Source organism: Danio rerio, chromosome 5 (assembly GCF_049306965.1).
Source record: "Danio rerio strain Tuebingen ecotype United States chromosome 5, GRCz12tu, whole genome shotgun sequence".
Taxonomy (NCBI): domain Eukaryota; kingdom Metazoa; phylum Chordata; class Actinopteri; order Cypriniformes; family Danionidae; genus Danio; species Danio rerio.
The window spans coordinates 29647315-29661180 of NC_133180.1; the positions used below are offsets into that span (position 1 = coordinate 29647315).

The 13866-nt window shown below is 37.9% G+C and overlaps 1 protein-coding gene across 1 annotated transcript in view; it reads right to left on the minus strand.

Annotated features, from left to right (window-relative positions):
- whrnb (whirlin b) overlaps nucleotides 1-13866 on the minus strand; it is a 116683-nt gene that overhangs the window by 24872 nt on the left and 77945 nt on the right. Inside the window, exons 6-11 of the mRNA XM_021471607.3 lie at nucleotides 11062-11265; nucleotides 8566-8778; nucleotides 7870-7938; nucleotides 4320-4896; nucleotides 3182-3363; nucleotides 1543-1659 (exon numbers count right to left, since the gene is read on the minus strand). Of these exons, the coding sequence (XP_021327282.2) occupies nucleotides 1543-1659; nucleotides 3182-3363; nucleotides 4320-4896; nucleotides 7870-7938; nucleotides 8566-8778; nucleotides 11062-11265 (1362 nt within the window). The remainder of the gene's footprint in view (nucleotides 1-1542; nucleotides 1660-3181; nucleotides 3364-4319; nucleotides 4897-7869; nucleotides 7939-8565; nucleotides 8779-11061; nucleotides 11266-13866) is intronic.

A 13866-nucleotide genomic window follows, 5' to 3' on the forward strand; every position in this document is an offset into this window, starting at 1 on the left:
AATAAATAACTTTGACAATTTAAAAGGAATTGACAGACTGCAAATGTTTAAAGAGCCCATATTATGGGTTTTTGAAAATTCCCCTTTCATGTAGTGTGTAACACAGCTCTAAGTGAAGTAAAGTATCCAGCTAAGGCTTAAATCTGTAAGAATACAGTGTTTAAAATGGTTGATTCATCTATAAAAGAGTCGACTCATAGTGCTTCAAACAAGTCGCCTTGATACCGATTCATTAGGTGTTTCGCCATGACGAACGAACGAAACCAAGTTATTCATGTGCACGCGCAAACCCGGGAGATTTCAAACCTGAGGCCCCGCCCTCTGACGCAGAAACCCAGACACACACACACACACACCCACAAACACACGCACACACAAACATGCCGGTCGATTGAAGTCACACTGCAGTTGGATATATTGAGTCTCTACCCAAAGATGAAACCTCAGAATTATAGCCAAGCAGTTGGAAACTACTGGAAACTTCTGGAAACTATATGCTACAAAGAATACTTCATCAGCGTTTGTTAAAGGAAGGATCAGTAAAGAGTAACTTAATGCTGGACGTCAGGATGGATTTTTCTTCCTCCATTTCTCAAGTGTAAGTACGTGCGATTAAAGTTGCCTCGTTGACTCTAGCTTGCAAATGTATTTAGTTGTGATTTGTTACTTGTAACCGAGTGTACTGTATCAGGTTAACTGGCTATATTCTCTTATCGCGTGCAAAGTCACGTTAAAAACACGACGCGTGCTGCTTTGTTAACGGAGCTCCGTGGACGAGGAGAAGTGTGTGTGTCTGTGTGTGCGTGTGCGCGCGCTGTCGTCCGGAGGTGTGTGTGTTTGTGTGTGTGTGTGCGCACGCGCGTTGTCGTCCGGAGCAGGGTTAAGTGCGTGTGTGTGTATGCAATATGTGTGTGTGTGTGTCTGTGAAAAGAGCAGAGTGAGAAGCTAGGAGATCTCCTCAACTGTTTTTGGAGTTTTTGCTCAATAAAATAGTTAGTCGTCTGAATTTTCAAGTCCATAGTCTGTATTTACATTGACCCACTGGCAGCTAAAATCCACGCCTACACTATCGAGCGTGCATGAACTGTGATTACTTTTATATTGCTGATTAGCTGTTTGGCTTTTCACTCTCTGACTGAAGGCAGTCGACCAATCGCAACAGGCTGTCATTGGTCCAATCAGCGCAGATTAGCTTCGCGCTAAGGAGGGGTTTGGGAACAAATGAATCACTGGACGATTCATACGGGAGTCGCTGGGATAATTAGGTAAAAATAAATGCAGATTATAAGACCATGAAAGTGTTTTTTTGACCTTGCATGCATATTAAACTGTTGTTGGAGACCCTTACAACCAAGATATGACCCTATTTCATGTATAATATGGGCTCTTTAAATGAAAGTGCATTTTTACATTCTGAGATTGCTTTCAACACAACAAGTACTGCCTTAGATATGAGCCAAAAGCAATTATTAACTACGCTATCTTCCTTGTGGAACAGCTTAACTTTATGCTGTATTTTGTGTATCCAGTGCTCTGACCCACCTGTATTGTCGCAATGCGCGGCAGAGGCTGTCTGGTGTTGGCACCCCCTTCAACAGCAATGCCCAGTGTACTGGCACACTTGGGCACCCGTACAAGTATAGGCTCCATCATTCCCATCTAAAACAATGACAACAAGGGAGGAACACAGAAAAGGAGATATTACAAGGTATTTGAAGACAAAGAGGTCTACATGAATGAAGGAAAATGAAAGCTAAAGCAAAATGCTCTTTAAACTGCATAAATCTGTTTTCAGGATATTGTTTAAGGTAACTGCAACAAGTCTGCCTTTTTCCTGCTTGAGTTATATCATTTCTGCTTAAAATATAAATTGAGAAATGCTAGACAAATTTAAAACTGTGAGAGGCAAAGACAACTCTTATATTCATAGACTTCTTTTATCACAATATTAAGTTTAGAATTCACAATGTTATGTTTCTCTCACAATTCTAAATTTTGAGACAAACAATTGATCCTATGCATAGAACATTTCATATCCAACCACAACAAGGTTAAAAGGTTGCTGCATTGACTTTATTTTTTTATTAGAATTTAATTAAAATATTTAATAAAGTTCTTTAACAGAACTGATATAGTGCTATTGTTCATTTATAATATAAACAGTTAAATAAAAACAATTATTAAAAATACATTTTAATCAAAAGAAGTTTAAATTAAACACTTTAAAGGCCCCAGCTCACTATGTGTCATGTACAAAATTGCTATGCATATAAAATTGAAGTGAATACATACACAGAACATGCTAGAACACATATTTTAAAGATGTGACATGACCACAAGCAATTTAATAGACTTCCTTTTGTCCCACTTCAATTTAGTTTCAAACAGGCAGTGTAGATTATTTACTATCTTTTGTATTTGTTTATCTGTGTTTCAGTTTAGTTTGAAATTTTATTGTGCTTGCTGTATGTTAGGTTGCAACGATTCTGCTGCTTGTCCTGCAGTTTCCATTTAACACATTGCTTAGTTTAGTATTGACTCCTATTGAATAAAGACTGACTGCTGTGACAAATCCTGCCTCAACTATCCCTTGCTCCTCAAACTGACACTGACAATATCCTGCAATTCTGTTTACATCTCACTATTCTTACAATTTCACCAATAGATTTATTTTTTCGAAATAGAAGATGTAGCTTTGCGACAATAAACCATGATTTTACAGTGTAGCACCTATGTTGTGTGTTTTGTATTACAGTTCCTAAGCAAAAAAAAGTATATCTGCCATTCATGTTCATACTCTCTAAAAATAATTCTGTAGGCCTGTTTATCCTTATCAAGTGCTTATCAATGCATATTATATTTATACGACTACTCATATTACATTTATGATTTTTTCTTCATAAAACAGTCTTTAATTAATATTCTCTAATTTTTTTTTGACAGGAAAATTAAAAACACATCAATAATTTTGACTCATACAATGTATTTTTGGCTATTCCAACAGAAACATAACATCACAAATTACTATAAATTTTTATTTCTGTGGAGGAAACAGCAGGAGAAGAAATAAAGCTAAAACCATACAGGCTACCTTTAAGACAGATATACTTCTGCATAGCATTTATTTACATGACAAAAGAACTGAAAATGATTAAACCGACAGAATTTTCATCTCTCTCACCTGTTTAGCGGTTGCCTGTGCGAGCCCTTCAGCTCTGCGAGTGTCCCCCGTGAACTGCTGAAAGGGGGGTTTTCCAGGTCTCGGGCTGCTGTCCTTACTCAACCCTCCAGCCTCAGCGATATCCACTCCACTGTCCTCACTTAGAGTCTGTCCACTGTCTGACAGCTGCGACAGCGTGGCTCCTGGGAATAAAGATAAATGAGCGCACAAAGCCATAAATAACCACCCAATTGAGCTTTTAGGGATTAGAGATCTGCATTCAGAATTAATGTGGATCTCGCACATTAACTGGATGTGAGAAGAGGTATACAGGTGGATGAATTCCCAAGTGCAGAATTTCAAAGTTTAGATGTACCTCCCAGGGCTGTCAGCTTAGAGTGTTAAATTAGTGTGATTCATTAGTACAAATGAATGAGTGCCTCATGACCCCTGCGTGCATTCTGCTATTAGGAGAAATGAAACCCTTAAAGGTGCAGTAGGCAATTGTCTTCAGAAACATTTTTTTTGTGCTTGATCTCTTCACATTCCAATAGTAAATATTAAAGTAAATTATCTAAATGTATTTATGTGTATTTATATATATATTTTTATAAATTTATATCTAAGGCATAAGACTAAAAAAGTTAAGTGTAAGTAGCCCAAACTATCTGTCAACAAATGTAGATTTAAACATCTGCAGCTGTTCACGTAGATCTGCCGTTTGCACATACACACATGCTGCCTTCATGATGTGTACATGAGAGAGTGACCGGTAAAAACAAATACACCCTATAAGGAAAAATCAAGAGAAGCAAAACTGTTAATCACTAACATTTATATCTGGTTGTATTGTATGTTGCCAGATTGAAGTAAAAAGTGCTTTGGAATTTGTGTGAGCAATTGTGTGAGGTGATGAGCTTCACACAAGATCTGGCAACTTCTCAAACATGGACAGGAAGTGATTTCTCATAACTAGATAAGGCCATATAGAGAAATAACAAAAGGGGAGGGTGGTGGGAGATGGATGTGAAATACAACAGACTCCCGGGCAAAACGGGAGTGTTCACAGGAATGGTATCAGTATATTAGACCTGTGCGTTCGCTCATAAATAAATCCCATGATCTATCTCCTTAAGATCTAATTTGAGTGTGTCCTCACCTCTCAGCTGGGGTTGTGGTCTGTCCTCTGTTGTCTCGGGCTCAGCATGCTGTGGGCCGCAGCTGTGTGTAGAGGGAGAGCCGTCTAGCCTCTCTGGGCTGCAGGGGGGCGGTGCGGGCATCAGAAGTGAAGGCGAAAGGGAAGGAGAGGAGCGGGGAGAGATCATCGGTGTGCCGTCTCGAGAGCGATTTGGAGACTCAGGGTGTGGGGAGAGCGTCCCTGCCTGCCTGTTCATCAGGAACTGAACCAGATCTCGGCCAGAGGAAGGGCTGGAGTGATATGACGATGTTCGTGGAGAGCTGTGATGGTGAGAGCAGGGTGGAGGAGTGTGACTGATGGAGCAGGGGGAGGTGGTGTGGTGGATGGTGCACGGGGACGTGTGAGAAGAACAGGACAAATGAGAGTGATTGAGAGTGTGGTTTTCCTGATGCCGCCTGAAGGGGGCGGTAAAGAACAGGTTGGTTTGGGACAGTTTGGACGAAGGCCGTTTGGTTTGAGTCTTAGGGCTGGCGTGTCTTATTGGTGGAGGCGGAGGCTTGAATGACGGTGGCGACTCGGATGACACCTGCACCTTGTCCTGAAATAATAATAAAAAACACAAAAATACTCTCCATATTTATCTCCTCACTGTCACTTTCAGGCAATTAAAGGATGCATTATCATTGAGAGAGGTTATGATAACAGTGAGAAAGAAGAACGAAATCAACACGTCCTGACATTTTAAAGCTTTTAGAGGTGACATTTCCTTGCAAAATGTCAGCCCGCTATGAAATGAACAGATGATGCTTATCAGTATGTACAACGATTTAGCACAAGCACACATTTATGATGAGATGCTCTATTATGTAGTCATCCAAGATAATGTTATGATTACAAGAGTTAATATTGGGTTACTGATGCCTAATTAAATTAGAAGAAGAAAGAGTGGGATAAAAACCTATTAAACATGACAAAATTTCAACAAACTGTAGATGAAAAAGAAATCTGTCACATGAGAGTGGTGTAAATGCATATTACATATACATCACTGCTCAAGTAAATGGGATCTGAGGTGACTGGTATATGCCACTGAAGTTTACAATAGAATTTGATATAATGTTAGTGACTGCTTTGTTGAACAATGTAAAAGAATATATAGAGTGGTCCCTTCACAGATTTTTCTTAATGTAATTAATGATTTTTTCACAGCACATTGAGTTTTGCATCCTGATTGGCTGTAGACCATCGATCTCCTCTGTGCCGTGTGTCCTGTACAGTACAGAATGCATTCAGCTTGACAAATTTACATACATTTTCGACCGCTAGCAGTGTGACTCTGAAGTGTTGTACTGTGTGTTTGCATGTTTTCTCCCCAACAAACCCCACACTTTATTTCCTCAAATTTCTACACACAATACCTCATAATGACAATATAAAAAAAGATTTTTTGCAATTGTTGCAAATTTATTAAAAATAAAAAAGCGGAAAAATCACATGTACATAAGTATTCACAGCCTTTGCGATGAAGCTCTAAATTGAGCTCAGGTACATTCTGCTTTCACTGATCATTCTTGAGATGTTTCAGCAGCTTAATTGAAAATTACCTGTGGTTTATTTATTTATTTATTACTTATTTATTGCAACATAAGCAACTATGGCTATTTCATGGAAACATGAAAATACATAAAACATTACATGAAAAAAACAAATTCGTATTACAAAAAAAAAAAAAGTTACTTAGACAAATATATAAAATATAAAAAGACAAAATGCACATAAAAATATATTCAAAGTTAAATATGATTTTTCAGTTTAATTTTTGATAAATAATTGAAAACTCTTCCTGGTGGTACTCTGATAGAATTAAAACTCCCACATTCCAACATAATATGTTTTATGGTAGGAGCAGCTTGGCAGTAAATACATGTAGGTGGTGCTTCGTTATTCAGTAAATATAATTGTGTCAACCTAGAATGTTCAATTTAACATCTGGTATAGATAGTCTGATCATGCCTGGTCTCAAAATTATAATATGCTAAATGTATTTTATTTATTTTCAGGTTATTTTCATGTAATTTATTATTTATGCAGTTGTCTCTTTGCTATGTTTGTTATGTACAAAATAATTGTTAAATAATGGGCCCTATCATACAACCGGAGCAATAAGGCGCAAAATGTGCATGGACCAATTTGTTGCTATTTTTAGACAAGTGCAACCTTAATTTTTACATTTTGCACCACATTGTTTAAATAACAAATCTATTTGCGCCACTTTGTGGACTCATGGGCTTGCTGGTCTAAAATAGAGGTGTGTTAAGGCGCATTGTTATTTTGAAATTTTTAAATAGAACACCATCTAAAAGAAGATCTAAAGTCCAGCACAGAGTGCATTAGTTATGTGCAAACGCTTACACATTGCTTAATACAAACATAATGTACATAAATGCACAAATATATAATAAATAAAGGATTAAAACATTGCAAAAATTATTATTTTTTTAACAAAAATTTCTAAACCACTGCCTCTATGCCTTCTTTATGCCTTTTTTTTGTCAGTTCATCCATGACAATTAGCAATTTTTTAATTTTAATATTATTAGCTGCATTATTTATTATGCATATTTATATTTGTTTTAATAAAAACAAGTTTAGATTTGTCCATCTGTCGGGTTTTGGAGACGTGTGCATTACCATATGCGGCATAAGAATAGGATGTGTGTTAGGATATAACTCTTTAAACTTAATATAGCTTAAGTAAAAAGCAAAAGTAAAGAGAAAGAGAAAGCAAAGATGCCGAATCGAGGAGGCTCAATCTTTATCCTCATGCTGCATTTGGTCTGTTTAACTAATTTCACGCCTGTAAGGCGTTCAGTTTTTCTGTTTTTCCACTTACAAAGTCCGCCATGTAAATAGCAAATGCACCATGGCGCGATACACAACTGACTCTTAAAGGCAACGTGAGATGAGACTGGTTTAATGCATGTTATGCTCAAAAGCACCCATAACTCATTAATAGAATAAGCACAACCCTGTTAGACCATGAGCCAGGGCGCATAGCGTATTTTTTCACCCCTAAAATAGCACAAGTGGATTCGGACATGAAGATTATCTTACATTTTCAAATATAGAAAAATAGGTTAGTACTTTAAATAATACTGATTTAACTATTTTATCTTTTGCTGCATTTTTCAAAAGCATTTATAAATCTTACCAAACTGACTTTTAAAAGGTATAGTGTAAACATGGGCTTTTGTAGGATTTCTCTGGGTTCTTAAGTTTTGGGATTACAGATCAATCGGCCTTTGAGATTACAAACAAACAAGCGTATGAGTTTGAAGCATCCAAAAACAAAACAAACATTGTGAAATGTCCTTAGGTTTACATTGGATGTGACAGGCTTTGTGTTTCAAGGATAAAAGTTTTGTTTTCCTAGCTCTTTATCATTTCCTTTTTCATTAAAATGATAAAATACAGAAACCATTTCAACGCTGACTGCTTTTTAAGTCACGGGATTTTTATTTAATCCAGTCTATCAGCATGTAGGTATGAATAAAAAAAATGAAGCACTCACCAGAGCAACGTCGGGAAGAGAATTCAGAGTCTCGAGTGGCATCAAACTCCCATCTAATCTGCACTCACTCTATAAAAGAAATGCAAAATAGCAAACAATCAGTGAAATGGCTGAACTGTACAGCAACAATCACTCCAGAACAAAATACAATCAAAAAGGGATGTTTGAGCTCAAGACGTCCATGCTCTGCTTGAGAGGCAGCTCTTCATTTCTCAGTTTTTCTCATCAATTCAGCTCAATTACCAGCCTGTGTGGGTGAGATTCTGTCATTCACAATAATGGCTGGAATCAAATCATGCAATTATAAAGACACGGCAGATCGGACCAATCATCGCAGACACAGTAGAAGTCCTTTTGAATAAAGTCAGCAAGTACAAAAACAAATAAACAATCCCCATTCTGTCAAAAAAGCCTTTTGGGGATGAGGATAAAGAATTGCAACCAAACATCATGAATATATGAATGACTTTTTTAGATATATTATTCAACTTACTTTTTGTCACTACTCAAGCATTAAAAAATTGAATAATTAATCAATATTAATTAACAGGCACTTTATAACAATTAAATAAGTTAATAGTTGCTTTATACTTTATACTAATAGTTGCTATACTGTATCAATGTAATATTCAAACAGGACATCTGTACTTCTTTTCAGCACACGCCAATATCCACATTACTTCCAGATTCACGTGCCTTGCTGTAGCCGGAGCCTCCAGTGTTCATCTGGCAGGCAGGAGAAGGAACAAGGCCCTCTGGTTGAGTGATGCAGATGGAGTCCGGGTGGAGGAGCCCTTGTCCTCCGTGTCGAGCTCTCCACGCCTCCATCTCCCGAAGTAGCACCTGCCCATCGAAGCGCTCCAGATCCTGCGGAGCGACCAGAGTTCGCACCTCAGCCAGCAATGACAGCTGGAGAACAGCAACAGCCAACAGATCATTAAATCAAACACCCGAAATCATACATGTAATACATTTCTTATTTGAATTTAATACTAACCATTAAACAAAGCAAAGATTTTATCCGAGATAAGAAGTAGTCCTTTGATAATAATGATAAAACCAAGATATGGTTTGTTCAGGACTGTGTAGTGTGACAATAAATGGGTCTGTGGAGTGAATAAATGTACTGCAGTAGCAAATATGCATTTGTACAGTATAAGCCTTTTTACAAACTAAGATATTTACTGACATACTTTCACTCCATATTCACTTTATAAGATCAGCTGAGAGGCTGAAATTAATTCTTCATCAGATATGGTTTCATAATTAATTTTACAACATTCATGGTGCTTTGTGTGAGCTATACGAGTAACTTTGTTAAGCCTAACAAAAATCTGTGTTCAATGAGCTGTCATTATTCTCACTGTTCATCCATCTATTATTAAAAAGCAACAAAATTACATTCAGCAGACACTCAGAAATTTGATGAAACAATATATTCTAAATCTATAAGTTCTAAAGCAGCTGTTTTCTTGAAAAATACATGATAATGCCATTAGAAACGTTAATGTTAATATAGTCAGTCGTGAACTGAAGTGGGCCGGTCTGAGGCTTGAAACTCCAGGGCTGAAAAGGAGTCCCACTCTGGCCCTGAATAAAAACATCAAGAAAAGGCCGACCCATACTATGTTTACAAATACAAGCTCTGTCATTTAGAGGTCATTTCTGGTTAATGATGTCAGAATTTACCGATATTTAGAAATGGATATGTGAATGGTCTTTTTTGGAAAAATTCCGGAACATCCTTGCCTGTGTGAACACCTTTTTTATGAATTTACCAGTAGAGATGTTCCGGAAATTTTCCGGATATTACCGGTATCACTGAGTGAAATGGGCTAATGTCTGGCTGTAGACTAGCACAAGCACTCTCAGGCACATGCACTAACACATCCACGCTCAGACACATACGCTCTCACACATGCTCCCCCTTGGGCACATGCGCTCTCACACACGCACTCTCAGTCACAAGGAGCGTCCCAAACCGCATACTTGTGCACCATTCTATACCATTTTGTAGCATAATTGGTATAAGTAGTGCATTCACGCTGAAATATTCTTTTTATTCTAAAAAGTTCACCTTAAATATCCAGATGATCCACTTATTTAACCATTAAAAATAAGTGTGTAATTTTAGACACTTCATTATGCCACAATCACCAGCAATCGGACATCCAGAGATCGCTGGTAAACACTCACATAAACTACAAATCCACTACGTTATGGACTACAACACCCAGTCATGCAGCACACACACACACACACACAACCAATTCCAGATCCTGACTGATTACACTCTCACAGCTGAAGCTGCTCACAGACTGATTACTTGGATTATACGAACAGCACAAACACACACAATGTTGCAGAGTTTTGTCTACTGTTTTAGTGACACTATAATGTGGTTTCCTTTGTCTTTTTTTGTACTGTTTTTGATCCTCGCCTTGTTTATTTGTTTAATCCTGTTTGCTGGCTGCCTTGTGACCATCTGCCTGTTATTGTGACTAAGACTTTGGATTGCCCCTATACATCTGTTTGCCCCTTTATTGCTTACCTGACCTCGCCAATAAACCTGCATTTGGATCCGGACCTCCGTTGTCCGTGTCACATCCCTGATTACACAAGTACTCAATGGCCATACCTTTGCTCACAAAGCGGAAGGTGCAGAGCTGCCTGATGTTACATTATTTTGGATTGTGAAAGCAAAATTCTCCGACATAAGTGATTGTGCCACCTCCCAATAGTGAATGCAGTTATTCTCATTACAGTTACTATTTTGTAGTTTGGACATTTATTTAACTCATTTAGTAACCTTTAATAATCACCAGTTAAATGGTTTGGATTTCTGGTTAGTAAAAAACTTTAGTGTTCCATTTGGGATGACGCTAAATTTATATACTATGCTGTTGAATGTGTAAGTGCATAAGTACAGAAGTGCAGAGTGTACCATTTGAATAGAACTAATGACATTACAGTGACGGGTAGGGTTAGGGCAGGGAAAGTGTAGACATTAAAAGCTAATAGTGTCTGACATGCATCTGCAGTCTGTCTGCAGACAGACCCTTCTCATTTTTTACACTGATATTGTTATCGCAATAAATGTCATGATATAGTCCATATTGACCATCATTAGCATGCACGATAGTGTTATGGGTTGTCAGGTGTTTTTTTGATTTTTTTTGCTATCAGCTTCACCTTTGCATGTGTGTTGAAGAGTTCAAACAGGGCCATGGCCAGAGGCTCTACTCCAATGTGTGCGCGCTGGTACTCCTGAATGTAATAACTCATGGTCTGTCTCTCCGTCTCTGTCAGAAGCATGAACGCCTGTTCCTCCAGAGAGCTCCACGCTCCGGCGCGCACCGCTCCGACTGCTGGCACGACACCTTTACAACACACTGACTGCAAAAGAGACAAGATGGTTAAAGATCAAATGTGAAGATAAGTTACGTGTGTCTATGTTGGATCTTTGTAATCATATCCTTAAGAGTCTCCTTTAGTCAGAGCAACACACAGTCATGTTTCATTGATGAATCTGTATCATGAAGCAGCAGTAGATAAAATGTGATGAAGGTGCAGAAAACAATAATAGTGTTAAAGGAATAGTTCAAATATGATCTCTCATTTTTCACTTATTTCACTTATTCAAAACCTATTTGAGTTTTTTTCTTCTGTTAATACCAAAAAAAAGTTATTTTGATGAATGGTGGTGTATGGCACCTATTGTTTTCAACAGATTGTTTTTCAGGTCTTACCTTATTTTGATGGTCCGTTTGTTGAATTTAAGTCACATGACATCTTTCATGTCAAATAATTCTCATTAGATTATAAGTAGACTGCTAGGTTAGGGTTACTGTAAGTTGACATGTACATGCAAAGTTTCCTATAGTTAGTTAAATGTCTATTGAAGGAGCAGTATCAACAGATATTAAGCAGACAGTCTACTAATACTCAAAATAAAGTGTTACCTTTTTTCCTACTATGGAAGATAATGGGTGTAATCATTTTTTTGGTCTCACTTTATATTAAGTGGCCTTAACTAAGCTGTACTTATCCGTTACTGTGTACTTATTGTGTAAATACATGCCTTTACATTGTACTTAGGCTTAATTAAATACATGCAGGCGACGCAGTGGCTCAGTGGGTAGCATGTTAGCCTCACAGCAAGAAGGTCGCTGGTTTGAGCCTCGGCTCAGTTGGCATTTCTGTGTGGAGTTTGCATGTTCTCCCTGGATAAGTTGGCGGTTCATTCCGCTGTGGCAACCCCAGATTAATAAAGGGACTAAGCCGACACGAAAATAAATGAATGAATAAATACATGCATGTAACTACATCTGTTAATAATTTCTGCAATTACATCTTTAATTACATTGTTGACCTATCTTCCTCTTTAATCCAGCCACAACCCATTACTGGGAAGCAAAGAAAAATTCCCAATCCAAAAAATAAAAAGAAAGTTAAAATTCATAGGTAAAAAATAAATTAACATAAACTAACAAGAAAAAAAATACAACTACACTAAAATTGACAAAACTACATCAATACCAGACAGGGAACTAATGGAACTAAATAAAAAATAAAAAAATAAAAAAATAATGAATAGAAAAGCAGGAGTGAACAAATTCACTTACAGAGAAACTAGGAAACTCATTCAAAAAGGAGCACAACACAGAAAAACTGCAGAATTTACACATCACTGAATCATAATTAAAGATTTTTCTTTGATATGTGACAATTTCAAATGAAACAGGAAGAAAAGGCAATATATATTGAGGATTTTAAGTAGTGATCTGCTCTGATCTCCAAATAATGTTTTGTTTTAAACCTTAATGTAGATTTCAGGGGGACTTTAAAGAGCACCTATGGTGAAAAATCTACTTTTCAAGCTGTTTGGACAGACATGTGTGTAGGTATAGTGTATATAGAACGTCATATTGCAATGATAAAAACACACACAGTGCTTTTTTTTTTTTTCTTCAATATAACAACATAAAAATGGTGCACCAATTGGAGCGGTTTTTAAATCAACTGCAACTTGACGTAGGAATGTGGTCCCTCTGCCCCCCAATATTAATTGACAGGCGTGCATTACCATATCCTTAGTTTGTTGTTTCACGACCGCCATTTTCAGCGTGTGAGTCCAAGGGATGTCACCAAAGGAACATCCTTGCGCTATTTTTAGATGTAAGGCTCATTAGGCTCAACACAAGATCAACATTCACCACATAATCGCTCTCATCGGAATTATTGTTTGTAGCTTTAGGTGGGTTAACAAATGAGTACTTTTCATTGCGTCTACCTTAAACTTCAGCCGTTTGCATTTCTCGCGGTCACAGAAGCTCCCTGTAATCTTAACTGGGTGCAGGTGGAAAGTGCAAGCGCGTTGCCTCATGTGTGCCTCTCTTCATTGAAAATAAAATAACAAACTTGCCTGCAGGTCGCACACCAGAAGAGACACTCGGTTCCACGCAGTGCCATGCATTTTAGAATTCTAAATATGGGTTTCTATCAGGTTACACACAACGGCGCTGCAAGTCGGTGGCTGTCTGTGGCACCCAGTCACCCCTCAGAACACTTCATATTTCTGCCACGCCACAGTGCGCCATCTCAATAGTTTCATTTTAAATAACATGCGAATGTGCGTGTCAGGTGTGCTGTGTCGTGGCTCTGAGCAGCGCATCCGGTGCCTCAGTCAAAGTTAATTCAGTGTGCGTGGTTATTAGTCTCAGTGTACAAGTTCAAAACTTTAAACTAGCACACAGTTGGCTGTAAAACTACAAAGACACAAATGATTTTGTACTCTCTGCTTTTCTGCTTGGTCTGTGTCCGAGTCGTACATGTACAGCTGAATGCTGGTCCTCTCACTCATGTTGCTTCTCTCTGTCTGCCTGTTGGTTGCCAAACACAGAGCGGGGGAGCTCTTGGTTCCGCCCCCTTGTTACGTTGGGCCGGAAGTCGAAACTAATTTTCATGTGAAGCAACACACCCCTAAAACAGCGAGCT